At 43.4% G+C, this 17,272-nt stretch overlaps 1 protein-coding gene across 1 annotated transcript in view; it reads right to left on the bottom strand.

Moving 5' to 3' along the window:
- LOC114505286 (vascular endothelial growth factor receptor kdr-like) overlaps positions 1–17,272 on the bottom strand; it is a 168,143-nt gene that overhangs the window by 97,954 nt on the left and 52,917 nt on the right. Inside the window, exons 4-6 of the mRNA XM_028523177.2 lie at positions 10,379–10,506; positions 1,480–1,639; positions 361–497 (exon numbers count right to left, since the gene is read on the bottom strand). Of these exons, the coding sequence (XP_028378978.1) occupies positions 361–497; positions 1,480–1,639; positions 10,379–10,506 (425 nt within the window). The remainder of the gene's footprint in view (positions 1–360; positions 498–1,479; positions 1,640–10,378; positions 10,507–17,272) is intronic.

Below are 17,272 nucleotides of genomic sequence, written 5' to 3'. Positions count from 1 at the left end.
AGGGGTGGGAAAGAAAAAAAAGAAAATAATTTCAATTGAGATTATTGAACACTCCTAAGAGCCTCACTTGTCACAGCTCGACAGGAAGCCAAAGAAAATCCCTATGAAAAGCTGACACCTTTTTTTGCAGTTTTATCACATTATGTATGTTACTAATGAGCCACAATATGTTGCAAAGTGAACTGTAAGTCCCCCACCAGACTGGCCTCCTTAAATGCAGAAGCTGCTTATTATTCAGCTTTGTTAATCTGCTTAGCACTTTGCCTGGTTCTTAACCCAAAGTAGGAACTGAGTGGGAATGACAGGGAGAAAGGATGTGGGGAGGTTTGTGAATATTTGAAGTAGGGACAGTGTCCTTACATTTTGCCGGTTGAACACCCAGTTCAGATTGATTCGTCCGTTGTACGTGGTCTCTGCATCACATTGTAGCAAAAGGGTGTCCCCCACTAGAAGTCTCTGGTGGTTGTATTTGATGGAGATATTTTTTCTCTTGGTTTCTGGAAAATAGATGGCATGATACTGACAAAGAAGGCAAGAGACACAAATTTGGATTAGGGAGTACCTCCTGCTACACTACAATTTCTCATTCTGTTTCTTAGATGGAAAATGTAGACTCAAAACCAAAGCAGAAGATTCCAAGATTCAGAAACAGCTAGATAAGATTTTATATAAACTATATCAAGAGGCTTGGTGGTGGTAAGGGTTATCTTCCTAGTTCTTGAAGATTTTTAGTGAAAAGGATTCTACAGTCCTGCTCAGGAAACTGTATACCCAGTTTAAGAGCCTCTGTACCAGGAGGTCTAGATCTAAACCTCCTACAGATCTAAAGCCATTACAGTAAGCCCTTCGGTGGCTAACTCTGCCACATTTCTGAATTCCGAGTACAAGGTCTTCCCGGACTCAGAAGCCCATCTTCAATTCTGTACTAGGCAGCAATCATATAAAAGTCCAAGATGTCTACTGCTTAGCAACAATAACCTTATAAAAGCTGAGTATTGCCCTGACTGGCGTAGCTCACTGGATTGAGCTCAGGCTGCGAACCAAAGTGTCGCAGGTTCGATTCCCAGTCAGGGTATGTGCCTGGGTTGCAGGCCATGACCCCCAGCAACTGCACATTGATGTTTCTCTCTCTCTTTCTCCCTCCCTTCCCTCTCTAAAATAAATAAATAAAATCTTTAAAAAATTTATTTAAAAAAAGCTGAGTATTTACTGCTAGATATTGATAAACCATTGGTTTTATGGCTCAACTGATCTGGCAACTGAAAACACCCCAAGCGGGTAATGTAGCAGAAGTTAGCCTGGGCTCTTTCTACGGAGATACATACAGTTCTTAAAAATACAAGCTTAGAATCCCTAGTTATTAAGTAACATGGAAGTGCTTGTAGCTGAAGCAAGGTTTAATTCACAGTCACAAAGAGGAAGTGATTACGAGGAGCAACGGGCTCTCATCCCCTCATGTAAAAGCGTAAGATCACACACCTAGACGCTGTGGGAGATAGAATGACTTGTGTGTCTTCCCATTCACTTCGGCGACGCACTGCAGGATGCTGCTGTAGAAGTGGTAGGAGGGTCGGGTCACGATGAAGCCTCTCCGGGGATCCCACTTTTGGTTCACGTAGGTGAATGTGGTGGGGTGGAACTGCACGGCAAGGAAAAGAGGGTATAGGAAGACATACATGTAAAGTTCTCACCAGGTATCAGTATCACGCCCAAACCATCTGCTCTGAAGCCGCTCAGAGGAATGGCCTTGGCTTGTCCTCCTCCTGTCCCGCCCAAGCTTCCTCCGAACCAAGTCGGTGCTGGCTCACCTCTGTTTTCTTCTCAGAGATTAGTACACTTCTGGGCTCAGAGTAGATCCTCAACAAATAATAACTATACTAGTAAACACTTATACAGTACTTACTATGCACTGGGCACTGTATTAGCTCATTTAACCTTTACAACCCTATGAGGTACATATTATTGTTGCTCTCATTTTACAGATGAAGTCCATAGGGGATACCTTGCTTAACTAGTTGCTTATTATTGGATTAAATTGTAAGACTGGGATCTCTTCAGCTGGAGATGCCCAGACCCAAAGAGGCTACGCTAAGATCCATTAGGCCTTCTTTTAGGTTATGTGAGAAAACGGCAGCTGTCAGGTTCCCAGGTTCCTCAACTGCTCGTCGGAGCCCCTGATATGTACTGGCACTCTGTCACTGTGGGTCACTCCTTTTGCCTCATGTAAGGAAAAACAGTCAGGAGTTTAAGGAATTTAGCCCTGGCTGGCGTAGCTCAGTGGATTGAGCGTGGGCTTCGAACCAAAGTGTCACAGGTTCGATTCCCAGCCAGGGTACATGCCTGGGTTGCAGGCCATGACCCCCAGCAACCGCACACTGATGTTTCTCTCTCTCTCTCTATCTCCCTCCCTTCTCTCTCTAAAAATAAATAAATAAAATGTTTTAAAAAATCACTTTTTACCAGAATCTTTGTTGTGCTCCTTTGAGAAGCCCTTACATCATTAGTAATTTCACCATAACCTAAATGTACTTAACTACCAGACACTCATGTCCCAGAGACTCTGACAATTAAAAAACTGTAGCATGAAATAAGGGAAACTCAAATAACATGAGATGAATCCCCCAAAAGAAAGCTTAGAAAGTAACTGCACCCAGTAATCAAGTAGAGTCAAAAACCTTGAGTTTATTGCATGCTTATGCAGAAATTCAGAGTAACAGTGGGATACTAAGATATTACACAATCTGACTGCAGAGTGGAAATAAAGACTTTGTGTCTAATTTTTTCCCATTTGATTCACTACAGCCTTAGTCCTAAGAAAGCAATCCATTCACCTAATTAATCATATACATCAGTGGTTCTCAATGAAGAGTGGGGGGGGGCAGGGAGGATTTTACTCCCAAGGGGACATCAGGCAGTGTCTGGAGACATTTTCAGTTGTCACAACTAGGGGGCATGTGTTGCTCCTGGAATCTAGTGGGTAGAGGCCAAGGATGCTATTAAGCATTCCCACAATGCACAGGATAGCCCCCAGCATACAACAAAGAAGTATCTGACACCACATATCAATAGTGCCAAGGTTAAAAAAAAACCCTGCTGTTAGATTCCACCTCTGGAATCTCTCTTCCTTCCCTTCATTCTAAATTACATTATCTTTATCTACATTAGACACTTCGTTACCTATATTAGACACAACTACTCAGAATAGGACGCTCCCCTTGTTATTATCTCTACCCTTTCTTACTAACCAGCCCTGACATACCTCTCACCACTATAGAAACACGTGCTCTAACTGTGTAGATTGTAGGAGAGCTGTCATTCTCATACAAATCCTGCCTCTCTGCCACAGTGATTGGTCTAGAAGTAGGCATCAGATTTTAGGTTAGGCAATCAAAACCCTTCCCTGTGATTATTTTCCACATTACAGTCAGAGAAATATTGCCTCTCAGTTCTTCTCTGGCAATAAAGACTTAGGGGACTGGACTCTCAGTTAAGATGGAGGCACAGGTAAACATGCTTTGCCTCCTCGCACAACCACAGAAAGGATTACAACTAGACCTCAAAACAAATAACAGCCAGAACCATATGAAAACTGAGCTGTATGGAAGTCTGACAAACAAAGATTAAAGCCACATCCATCCAGACAGGCAGGAATGGAGGAGATGAAGAGATGCAAAAATGGGTGAGAGGCGGGGAGACATGGTACAGCATGAAGAGGTGGCAATGGCAGAATGAGCGGTCCTACATTCACATGTGGTGGATAAAAATCAGGAGGGATATCTTGGGAGCGAGCAATCCCAGCACCAGGCCAGACTACACAGCCCAGGGTTCCAGTGCCAGGAAGATAAATCTCCATAACTTCTGGCTGCAAAAACCAGTGGGGGTTGGGGCAGCGGAAAAAATGCCATATATTCCGAAAACTCCACTTAAAGGGTCTACATGGTCTTAAAGCACACACAGACTCCTCTGGGGTTCAGCACCAGGGCCACATCTGGAAGTGAACCAGTAGCACAGGGCAAGTGCCGGGTACACCTCCAGAAGCCAAGCAGTGGCACAGTCCCCTCTCCGAGTCCTCCCCCACACAGAGCCACAAAGTGGTAAAGTGGGTTGCCCCACCCTGGCGATTACCTAAGGCTCTGCCCCACACAATTTATAGGTGCCTTTTCTACAATAGGCCACACTACTGAGACAGGGAGTCAAAGTGATAGGGGACTCAAAACTTGGAAAATTTTAGCTTAAGGTAAATAGCCATAAATCTAGCAAGTAATGTGTATGTTAAGCTTTGATTTCAGAAATGACAGATAAGGCCCATGTGGCACCTGAGAAAAAGCGGCTGACCTCCTGGGGTTCTGGCTAGAGATTACCGCCTAGAGATATCCGTATCGGGAAGAGCAGGTGACTACCCCTCCCACTTGGAGATAGCTAATTGCCCAGGATAGGAGCGCTGCAGCTGGGAATTTCAAGGCTTTCACCAATCCGTTTGTCCTCCCCCAACCTCCCCATAAAAGATCTGGCCAGGAAAGTAAGGGGAAGATGGTTTGTTAGGGTATGAACCTGCCATCTTCTTGGATCGCCGGCCATCTGAATAAACTGCCTATAAAAGACTCAATCTCTGTCATTGCTTATTGGATTTGGTAGTGACAGGCAGCTGAACGCTGGTGTCTTTTCTGGTTACAAAAGCAACTCTACCTAATACACAGAAACAGACATAGGGAGGCTGCAAAATGGAGGAGACAAAGAAATATTGCCCAAATGAAAAAACAGACCACAACTCGAGAAAAAGAACTAAGTGACAAGGAGATAGCCAACCTATCAGATGCAGAGTTCAAAACACTGGTGATCAGGATGCTCACAGAACTCACTGAGTACAGCAACAAAATGAAAACGATCCAGGAAGAAATGAAGGGTACACTAAGTGAAATAAAGAAAAATCTACAGGGAACCATCAATGGAGAGGATGAAGCTGGAATTCAAATCAACACTTTGGAACATAAGAAAGAAATAATCATTCAACCAGAACAGCAAGAAGAAAAAAGATAAAAAAAAATGAGGATAGTATAAGGTGCCTCTGGGACATCTCTGAACGAACCAACATCTGAATCATAGGAGTGTCAGAAAGAGAAGAGGAAGAGCAAGAAATTGAAACTTATTTGAAAAAATAATGAAAGAAAACTTCCCTAATTTGGTGAAGGAAATAGACATACAAGTCTAGGAAGCACAGAAAAACCCAAACAAGTTGGACCCAAAGAGGACTACATGAAAATAAATAATAATTACAATGCCAAAGGTTAAAGATAAAGACAGAATCTTAAAAGCTGCAAGAGAAAAGGAGACAGTTACCCACAGAGGAGTTCTCATAAGACTGTCAGCTGATGTCTCAAAAGAAACTTTGCAGTCTAGAAGGAATTGGCAAGAAGTATTCAAAGTGATGAAAAGCAAGGACCTACAACCAAGATTGGTCTACCCAGGAGAGCTATCATTTACAATGGAAGGGCAGATAAAGTGCTTCCCAAACAAAGTAAAGCTAAAGGACTTCATCATCACCAAGCCATTATTAAATGAAATGTTAAAGGGATTTATTTAAGAAAAAGAAGATCAAAACTATGAACATTATTAAAATGGCAACAAAGGTACAACTTTCAACAACTATATCTAAAAAAACTAAGCAAACAAGCAGAACAGGAATAGAATCATAGATATGGAGATCACATGGAGGGTTATCAGCTGGGAGGGTGAAGAGTACAGGGATTAAGAAGCACAAATGGTAGGTACAAAATAGACAGGGGGAGGTGAAGAATAGTACAGGAAACAGAAAATCCAAAGAACTTGTAAGTACAACCCATGGACATGAACTAAGGGGGGCATTGCTGGAAGGAATGAGGGTACTGGGCAGAGGAGGGCAAAGGGGGAAATTTTGGGACAACTATAATAGCATAATCAATACTATATCTTTTTAAAAAGACAATGCCCTGTAGATGACCCCATCCCGTCTGTGAAAGAAGCAGGTCTGCAGTGTTCAAAAGAGGAACCGTTACTGAATACATGTCCCTGAGTCTCAGCCCTACTCTTCCTTTTGAAATATACTTTCCATGTCACCTAAGCCAATTCTAGTATGTTATTTTGTTAAATTTCTTTCACTTTCGACCAACAATCCTGGCTACTCCTTCATGTGTTCATTCATCTACTTGCGTTCTCTGCCCAATTATCCACCTAGGGTGCACCTACTTATTTAGCAGGGCACAGCTCAGCAGCAGTGCAGCTCCTCAGGGAAACCTGACTCAGGAAAGTATTCTCTTTCTCCTCTGCACTCCCACGGTGGTTAGTACATATAAACATCGAATAGAGCACTTCAGTCAAACAAACAAAAATTTTTAAGAACAGTATGAAGTCTTCTTCCAGAACGCACACGTGAGCGCGCACACACACACACACACACACACACACAGATACCACACTATTTGGAAGGTAGGAATTAAACTCTGAGAACATCAATTGTGGATATTCAATGAGATAATGCAACTTAAACTCTCGGCTAAGTACCTGTCACTGGTAATGGCCTGTAGTGGGTTGAACAGAGACCCTCCATTAAAGAAAGATATATCGCCCTGGCTGGCGTAGCTCAGTGGATTGAGCGTGGGCTGGGAACCAAAGTGTCCCAGGTTCGATTCCCAGCCAGGGTACATTCCTGGGTTGCAGGCCATGACCCCCAGCAACCGCACATTGATATTTCTCTCCCTCTCTCTCCCTCTCTCCCTCTCTCCCTCTCTCTCCCTCTCTCCCTCTCTCCCTCTCTCCCTCTCTCTCTCTCTCTCTCTCTCTCCCTCCCTAAAAATAAATAAATAAATAAAATCTTAAAAAAAAAGAAAAGAGAGAGAAAAAAAGAGAAAGATGTATCTACCCAGACAGGTTATTTGTAAAAGGAATCTTTACAGATATAATTAACCTAAGAACGTTGAGATGGAAATATCCTGGATTAGGCTAGGATCTAATGATATGTGACCATGTAAAAGACAGAAAAGAAGACACATGCAGAGTCAGAAGGGAGAAGACCACGTAAACACCAAGGCAGGGATCAGTGTTATGCACCCACAAGCCAAGGAAGGATCTTTTCACGGAGCCTTCAGTGGGGGCATGGCCCTGCCGGCACTTTGATTTCAGACTTCCGGCTTCCCGACCTATGCGAGAATATGTTTCTGTAGTTTTAGGCCACTCACTGTGGAGTTATGTGTTACGGTAATTTGCTATTATTATGTCTGGCCAGTGCTTGACACAGAGTAGACTTGGTAAATGTGTTGGATTGAAGCAAATTGTATTGAATGTATCCTCAGGATGAGTTCTGTTTTCCTCCCTTCGTGAGGTTGGCTTTAGTTACTATTACCGTTGGGTAAACTCCCTCGAATATATCGTTGGTTTGGTTTTAACTAAAGCTCACTTCTGCTAAAGCTGCAATTTCAGAAAAGGAGCACTCTTTTCTCTCCTGTACCTGTGGCCGAGTCACCAAAATCCAGTGATGGAACTGACACACAAGAAGGAGAACGCAGACATTTACATGCGTCTTGCGAGAGCAGATCAGGAGGCAGGAAACACCCGAAGAAGAAGTCTAATTCCACTTCTAATAATCATAATTATACAGTGCCTTCACTTATGCAACCTATTGCATTTTACAAGGCATGATCCACATTCAGGGTCCTAAGTAGTTAAGGATCATTATCCAACCTACACTTTCAGTTTCCTCATTCTTAGTCCAGAACTGCTCTCTCTGTGGGTTTAAAGAAACTGGCCTGATTCTAGGGACCAACTCAAGGGCTATTTACAGTGTGATGAAAATCCCTCTTATATGTTCTTCAAGGGCACCTGTTGTTTTATCCTCACCTGGTGAGTTTTTTTATTGCTGAGATGAGAGAGAGAGAGAGAGAGAGAGAGAGAGAGAGAAATACCAGTGTGAAAGAGAAACATTGACTGACTGATTGGTTGGCTGCCTTCCGTATGCGCCCCAATCAGGGAACAAACTGGCAACCTACACACGTGCCCTGATTACAAATCAAACCTGCAGCCTTTTGGTGTATGGGACACCCCTTCAACCAACTGAGCCACACCACCCAAGGTGGGACGCCCTTCAGTCCACCTGTCAGATCATAGTAGCCAAGCTTCAAGCTGAAAGTAGTGTCTAAGGGTTGAGGTAGGGTCTTTAGCCCATAGCTCTTTAAAAGGCAGCAGTAAGTTGAATTTTTGTTTCAGAATACAATGAGATAATAAAGAAGCTAACTTGAGCTATGGGGAATGTTGGTGATTAGCAAACAAAGTGAAATATTATGGGTTGGTGTCTTTGAAACCCCTTTTAATGGCAGGGAAAGATTTCTGGGTTCCATGAGGTTGCCTATTTTAATTAAAGCAGCAAAAGCCTTAGGAAAAAGCAAATCTCGGGTATGCCTCTTTCATACCCTGACATATCATCTGGAGGTAAACTGGCTGCCTACCAGGGTTTAATTTTAGAAAAGGATGTTTCAAATTAGACAGGTCAGTCCCTTCCCCACCTAGTGTTTCCTTTTAGCAGAGGAAAGAGACATAGTGACTCCAAGCCCCACCAAAGAGGCCTGGTGGGTGGGCCAGGACACCCTCGCTGCTACTAGGTAGAGGAAGGATGAGGTGGCCAGCCAAGCACATAAACTCTACAGCAGACTGCATCCTCCCTGCTCCACCCATTCCCCCACGCCACTGCTTCTTTCTGGACCAAGTCCCAAAGACAAGGAGCACCTTCCTTTTCCCTTTAGAAAGAGCCAAAAGAATGTCCCAGAGAAGAGTGGGAGCTGGCGGTTCAGTGGAGGGCCCTGAGGGCTGCTCCTCTGAATGTATAATGAACTTTCTAACTACCCAAGGGGCAGATAAGCCTGGAAAGAGGAGGACAGCGTGGTCTTTGGGGAGTGGCTAATGGACTCCAAGGTCTTGGGGAACTTTTCAAGAGATTAAATTCTTCCGCCCATGGGCTTTTGCACCTTCTTTTGCACATGAGCTGTTGCTACCAGACACCATTTCCAGGCTGATCCATCTCTCAGTGTTCACAGCTGGACTGGCAGAAGACATTGGGAAAATGCTGACAATTCCTCTATCTAAGGCGGGTGAAATGATCTTTGCTGCTGTGAGAGGTTCACAGCTTTTTCCTAACATGAAAGCGAGAAAGGGCTTGGGAGCAGAGGAACAGTGCATCTAGGAGGGGAGCAGAGGTAGCTTGCCATCCTGAGGAAGGCTACCTCTTATACAAGAATAATAGCTGCAGCCCTGGCTGGCATAGCTCAGTGGATTGAGCGTGGGCTGCGAACCAAAGCATCGCAGGTTCGATTCCCAGTCAGGGCACATGCCTGGGTGGCAGGCCACGGTCCCCAGCAACCGCACATTGATGTTTCTCTCTCTCTCTTTCTCCCTCCCTTCCCTCTCTAAAAATAAAATCTTAAAAAAAGAATAATAGCTGCAACACTGGACAGGGAATCAGAACATCTATTTTTTATAGATTTTGTTTATTTATTTTTAGAGAGAAGGGAAGGGAAGGAAATAGAGTAACATCAATGTGTGGTTGCCTCTCACACGCCCCCTGCTGGGGACCTGGCCCATAACCCAGGTCTGTGCCCTGACTGGGAATTCAACCGGCTACCCTTTGGTTCGCAACCCACACTCAACCCACCAAGCTACACCAGCCAGGGCAGAACATCTATTTTTACTTTTCACTACGACCTTATCAAATACAGACCATAAGCAAGTTTTTCCTTTTCTCTAAGCCTACAATCCCTCATATGTAAAGTGGAAATACTAAAACCAGCTCTATCCACTTTACAGAGTAGTTATGTGTGCAGCTCCCAGGGGTGATGTACATGAATTGTTTTAAAATTTGCAGGGGTGTTACGCAACTGTGGACACTGAGGGCTTTGGTGGCTATGGAGGTGATCTACAAGGGACATATGTCACTGCACTCATCACCAAGATTGATTTAACTAATCAAGCTACATGGGCGGGCTTCCCTTCCCTCTCTTTTCCTTGTGTATTTCTCTGAAAACTAACCTCCATTTTCTCTCTATTTCAGAAAAAAAAATGCTCTCTGGCCCAAGACCTGTGGACATGGACAGCATTTACGTCTAGTCCACATGGGGACTCCGAAAACATCTAAGCATTCATCACGTTTACCCCTAGCTTTTATAAACCTCTCATGGTGATACTTGTCCAAGATAAAATGGTAGTACGTCTGCCTCTATATGCTTCCCCGAAGGCAGACACGGCACACCTGGGGCAAGTACCGGGAATGAAACTGAAACACTGTCCCTTACTCTTTATTACATTCCATACTTGAGTTCACAACAAGTCCTCTATCCGACACCTCCCAAATGCAACTTACCAACTGAAGCTTGACACTGACATCAGGAGAAGTGACTCGGCATGGCACAACCACCTCTTGGGTGTCAGTAAACACAGTGATCACCAGTGGCATTTCGTAGTAGGTCTCCACAAAGGTCTGGTTGTCATCTGCAGGGGGTGAGAAGTCAGGTCAGCATTGGTATTTTCATCAGGATAAGAATCCACAGCTTTTATATGACCCTTGGAGATCATTATATTTAGTTGTCATTTCATACAAGGATAAATGAAGGTTCAGAGAAGACAAAGTACTCAACAAGGGATATGCAGTCAGGACTCAGAACCCAGCTCTCCTAGCTCCAAGCCAAAATATTGTTTTTCACAAGAGCCAGCTAAGAATACAAGGAATGTTTCAAATTTGTGTGGGAAACATCCAGAGTATTTTTTTAAAGATTTGCAGTGGCAGAGACCAATGGGTTTAAGATGCTCGCCCTCACCGTTACCCCAAACACAAGAAAGGAATCTTTCTTTATCTGATGAGTTTTTCCAGAATTCGGTATCAGGATCACTCATTCTCTATCAATAAGCCTTTCCAAGGTAGTGCATCACCAAACAATAAGGTAAATAAAAACAGATGGCGGAAAGAGAGGATAACGGGACCAGGGTTCTGAAGGTTCCATACCCCTTATCACACGGTGATCCCAGAAGCAGAGGAAAAGAGCTCCCTTCACAACTGTCATGGTGGCTATGACTAGCTCAACCCCCAAATCAGGAACATGCTGCCACAGACCTAGCTGTTTTCCTAACTCTCATAAGCTACAAGGGACAGAATGAAGCCAAATTCAGCATGGCAAAGCCTTTAAGACGCAAGCTTGGCATCTTTCAAGAGGCAATGTGAATATAGGGGAACAGGAGAATAATAACAAGCTTTAGACAGAAGAGCCCCCATCACTTTCTACCTGTGTGCCCGTGGGTAGGTTACTACACACCTTCATGCCTCAGTTTACTTGTCAGTGAAAAACGTCTACTCACTCATCGATTACAAAGGGAAAAATAGTAGCTTTACAGTGGAAAAGTCTGGCAAACAAACCTTAACCAAGTGACCAAATTTAACGGGACCAGTAACAGAATAGAACCCACCACTTCTTGATACTCTTGACAAAAAGGTGTCAACTGAATTTAACCATGAGGCAACAATATCATAAAACTCAAATTTAGAGATGTTCTATAAAATAACTGGCCTGTATGCTTCAAAAATGTCAGGGTCATAAAAGACTAGAAAAGATTAAGAGGCTGTCACAGAGCGGAGGAGAAAAAGGGAACCTGGCAACCAAATCCGATGGGGGACCCTGGACCAGAGAAAGGACATTAATAAGACAACCACAGAAACTCGAATAGGTATACATGTGGCATTAAACCTACGTCAATTTACTGATTTTTATCATGTTACTCTGATTATAAAAATGCTAACATTTGGAGAAGCTACTAAAGAGTATATAGAAATTGGATCAATGTTGAAAATTTTCAGTAAGCATGCCATTATTTCAAAATTAAAATGAAAGAAACAAAGAGAAAATATCTCAGGATCTCATATTAGAGAGATAGTGGACAACCCAAGGAATATACTTAGCACCAGATAAATTCTGCTGGACGTGTCAGCTTTCATAACTCTGGGATTTAGGGTGAGTTCTTGTCCTTCACTTCTTTTTTCAAATTGAAGATAACAATGCTTTCCCTAAGTTCCAAATGAGGTTACCGAAAGGAACAAATGAGGTGAAAAAGAGCCTTATATTTTAAGGAATTATTTTCTCCCTGGTCCGTTCACCGTCATCCCACCCCTGGATTATTCGAATTGCTTTTTTTTAATTTTTTTTTTTTTAGCGAATTGCTTTTTAATTGCTTTCCTGCTTCTACTGTTTTCTCCCTAAAGTCTATTTTCCACACAGTAGCCAGAATTCTCATGTCATTCCATTTCTGAAACCTTCCAATGGTATCTATTACATCCAGAATACAATCCAAAGGCCTCACCATACATTAAAAGGCTTTAAATGTTCTTGTCTTCCCCCCATGGCCCCTTTGATCTCATCTCCTATCATTTCTCACATAAGCTACTCCAGACACATTGGCCTCCTTGCTGATTCCATTGCCCACTTCCACTTCAGGGTCTTTACAACTTTTTATTCCCTGTTTTGAATGCTTTTTTCCCCCCATATATCCACGTGGTGCTTATCACTTCATTCAGGTCTTTACCCAATGATCTTGTAATAGAAGCTTCCTCGATTCCCTTGTCATGATCTCTGCCCCATTACCCTGTTTCATTTTTCTTTGTAGCACTTATCACTACCTGATATCGTAGGACACATTTCCTTGTTTATTACACTAGTCTGTAAGTTCTATTACATCAGGGGCCTCATGTAGCATGTTCGCTGTTGTATACTCAGCACCTAGGAACTCTCTGAAATTGTATGCATCGTCTTGTGCGAATGGGTTTTTTCTTTCTTGTTTCTTTTTGGAGGTGGGGATTGTTCAGAATTTCATCAGCCTCCCAAACTGTTCTGTGACACTGTGGTAGAAACTGTCAGCTTTTTGCCCCTATATATATTCTCCTCTTCTTTCTAACACATAAAATAATGATTTTGTACTAGTTATAGGCCACCCAGAATGAAAACTTCTTTTCTCTGACTTCCTTGCAGCTAGATGTGACCCTACGACTAGGTTCTAATTTAATTTCCTATTAAATATCATTAGAAGTCTCTTTTAAGAGTAAGGACCTTCTTCCTCTCCCTTGTCCCTTTTTGATGGATAGAATACAGATGTGAGGGTCGGCAGTTGAGCAGCCACATTGGGCTCTGAGGTAGTACAACAGTTCCCTGTTGATGCTGGAACCTTTTTCCTTTTTAGAGATAGGAAAAGTGATGTTCAGAATGGGGAAAAGACTTGCTTAGCTTCATACAATTAGGTTAGTAGAAATCTGTTTGCGAATCTGTTTTTCCAAAGTCTTTACCCAGTGATCTTTTCCACACTGCTCAAACCCTGACGCCATGCAGGTACCAGCCACAGGTGGCTTTGGGATACTTGCAGAGACTTGAAGAAAGCTGAGATATTGGTGGAGAATGCCAAAGAGAAAAAAATCTGGTACAAAGTAGTGGCTTTTATACTTTTCTAAAGCAGTGAAATCCATCCTATGCACAAAGTAATATTGATGACTAACATTATTGAGCACTTCTTTTGTTTCTTGGTTTTTAAAAATATTTTTGGTTTATTTTTAGACAGAGGGGGAAGGAGGGAGAAAGAGGGAGAGAAACATTGATGTGTGGTTGCCTCTCGCACGCCCTCTACTGGGGACCCAGGCATGTGCCCTGATTGGGAATCAAATCGGCGACCCTTTGGTTTGCAGGCTGGCGTTCAACTCACTGAGCCACACCAGCCAGGGCCATTATTGAGCACTTTTATGTCCTCGTGTCTAAGATAAGCACTGCACATGTATTAATTTTTTCAACTCTTATAAGATCCCTATGAAGTTGATTACTATTCTCATTCTATAAATGGGTAAGTTGAAACACAAGAGGTTAAGTAAGTTGTGAGAAACCACATAGCTACTAAGTCACAATCTGAACCCGGGTCATCAGGCTTTCAAGTCCATAACCTTAAGAGTGAAGATAAACTGAAATCTTATATGCATCCCACACATACATAAACACACAAATAAAAGAAATAAGAGCAGGTATGCTCTGGTTCAGGACCTTTAGCTCAGTCCTCCTAAAACCCCCAAACTCCTCCCCAACAAGTAGCCTGAGACACCCAATGTACATACACCACACTAGCTCCAAAAAGGGCCCTAACTCTAGGAGTCATGAATTCTGGGTCCTATCCCCTGCTCTGCCATCAACTACCTATGTGACCTTGAACAAGTCTTCGTTTTCTCTAAATCTGTTTTGAGGGGGGATGCTGAACCGACCTCTATGGATCCTAAGAGCCCTTGATATATGGTCATTCTTGAAATCACTGGCTCCAGAACAGTTCCTGTTAGCATCCCCATTCCCATTCCTAACATGCTCCAACACCGATAAAGCTGGGAGTGAAATTATGCAGCTAGCCCCTAAGCGTCTCCAGTCCTTTCTGTATCCTAAGATCCTTGAATTAAGCCAGAACTAGACCGCAGCTAGTCCAGAGCTGCACTGGCGCTGATGAGGAAAGGACACTCCCATCCTGAGTCAACAGGGACCTGTCCTATCCCTACTGCCCCAGCTATTGTGCTGTCGAAGAGACTAGTTTCCTAATGGAAAAGAGGGTGTGGACCAGGGGTTTACAATGCCTAGGGACTCAGGGCCAACAGCCAAATCTAGAGAGAAGAGGAAAAGGTGTGGAAAAAGCACACACATGTGACCTCTCTCCAAGATCTTTATCAGAATCCAAAGGAAAAGCTAAGAAACATTCAAAGTACAGAAAAAAAAAGCATTGCTGGGCGAAGGCTAAAGAGTTTTTCATGGAATCGAGCTCCTTTCTTAGAAGTCTAAGTGTAAAAAGGTGTTAGTAACTCACATTTCTAAGAAGACTATATTGGATGGACTGTCCAAGAGAAAGAACATATCCTTTCATAAGCCTTCTCCCAAACCTCCGTCTCTCCAAATCCCTCCACAACAGCTGGATTCTCACCCACTCACTCTGACCCAAGAAGGCCTTATGGTCTCTATTCTTTTACTTGTCTTGTTCCCTTGCCTAGAAATCCCCAACCACTATTTGGGTCCTATCTACTGTCAGATCACAGACTCAGACATTCTTAAAAGTGGATATGACCTTGCAAATCACCTGCTCCCTCCCTTCTACATGTGTGAAGGTCTCTACTGGAAGTTGGTCTATTTAATCTGGCTTACTTTACTACCCTTGAAAGGAAGCCTGTTCCACCTTTGAACAGAATCATATTTAGGATAAACTCTTATACAGAGTCTGAGCCCCAGTGTCTCCTTCAGAAAGCCATACAACCTCTCGTGTTCTCTTTGGAAGATCTCTCCTTCCATCTTCCTCTCAGGCATTAGATACAAGATGTAGCCAGCAATCACTCAGAGAGATGATGTGAAATCAGGTTGTTGTTGTTTTAATCACAAATTATCTAACTACTGACACCAGGCTAACAACACGTCTTATTAAAATTCAGATCCTTATTCCAAGATGGCTGCAGAGTAGGTGGAAGCTACACTTACCTGCTCCCAGCCCAAACCATATTTACAGCTAAATTACAGAGCGATCAACCTGAATGACCAACTGAAGTCCAACTGAACTGAAATACTATAACCAAGGATTTACAGGAGAAACCACATAGAGACTGGTAAGAAGGGCAGATTGCCCTTTTTGTGTCTCTCCCCAGGCACATGAGGTCTCAGCTCAATGCACAGAGCCCCCATCCACAGCAACAGAGATGAGAAAAGGAGTCCACATTACACCCAGTGGTGAAAATCAGTGGGAGACCCAAACGCTGCCTTTTCAGGGATGAGCACTCTTATTACGACAGAACCATTCTGGAAACTGTGCTTCCCAGTTTCTGACTGCTGCTGAGCCCACTCTGCCATACTTGGGTCCTGCAGAGAGTCACTGCTGAAGCCAGCAGTGACTGTTGGGCCCATGTTTTCTGGGGAGGCTCTTGGCAGAGACCCAGATAGTGACTAAACTATGTGGTTTTGGAAAGAGGGCTGGTGTCCCCCATATAGAGCACACAGAAAGCATCCCTCTCCCACCTGCTGAATCACTTGGCTAGCCCCATTTTGTCGAGTTGAACCAAGCAGAAAACTAGAGTGCAGTGCAGAGCTGGGACTCTGGAGTGTCTCCTGGAAAAGCTCGTCTGAAAACCACACAGGCAAGGGCAGAGGCATATGGCTACACCATGGTGGGAGGGGTAGGGGATGGAAAGGCCACTCTTATATCCCTGGCAACATAGCTCATCCAGTGCTACCCAGGGAATGGGAAAAAGTGCCCGCCCCTATCCTACAGGCTTGTGGGTACTACCCCCAATAGAAGACTGTTTGGATCTGTCCTTCCAAGTTCTGGATACGCTGCCCACATGGGCTCAGTTCTGCGGAGGGAAAGGAGAGCAGCTCAGGGAAGGGATAATCAGAGTGAGTCCCTCTGAGGCCATTATCTGGGACCAGAACAAAGTGCTTTGCCCCCAAATGTGCACTGGGCCATTATCAACCACAATGGCAGACTTTTCTGATCTGTCCCCCTGATCTGGTAGCTCTGCCTGGCTGATGGGCACCTGTCTTCACATCTTGACTATTGTAAATAATGCTGCTATGAACACAGTGGTGTATATATTCTTTATATATAATTGGCATTTTGGGTTCCTTAGGATATATTTTCAGAAGTGGGATCCCTGGGCCAAAAGGTTATTTCACTTTTAGCTTTTTGAGGAAACTCTACACTGTTTTCCATAGTAGCTGCACCAGTCTGCATTCCCTCCAAACAGTTACAGCATGCACGACGATAAACTCGAAATGGATAAAAGACTTAAATGTGAGTTGCAAAACCATAAAAATATTAGAAGAAACTGTAGGCAGTAAAATTTCAGACATTTCTTGTGGTGATATTTTTGTGGACATGTCTCCTATGGAAAGGGAAATAAAAGAAAACTAAACAGGCTGCATCAAACTAAAACAGCCTCTGCATCGTAAAAGAAACCATCAACAAAATGAAAAGGGTACCCACTGTGGGGGGAGAATATATTCACCAATGACACATCCGACAAGGGTTAATTTTCAAAATATATAAAAAGCTCATACAACTCAACACCAGGAAGACAAACAATCCAATTAACCCGAACCTTGGATTAACCTAATCCAAGAACCTGAACAGACACTTCTCCAAAGAGGACATACAGAGGGCCCAGAGACATATGAAAAGATGCTCAACGTCACTAATCATCAGAGAGATGCAAATGGAAACC

Source organism: Phyllostomus discolor, chromosome X (genome assembly GCF_004126475.2).
Source record: "Phyllostomus discolor isolate MPI-MPIP mPhyDis1 chromosome X, mPhyDis1.pri.v3, whole genome shotgun sequence".
NCBI classification, from domain to species: domain Eukaryota; kingdom Metazoa; phylum Chordata; class Mammalia; order Chiroptera; family Phyllostomidae; genus Phyllostomus; species Phyllostomus discolor.
This window is presented reverse-complemented; position numbering and strand designations above follow the sequence as displayed.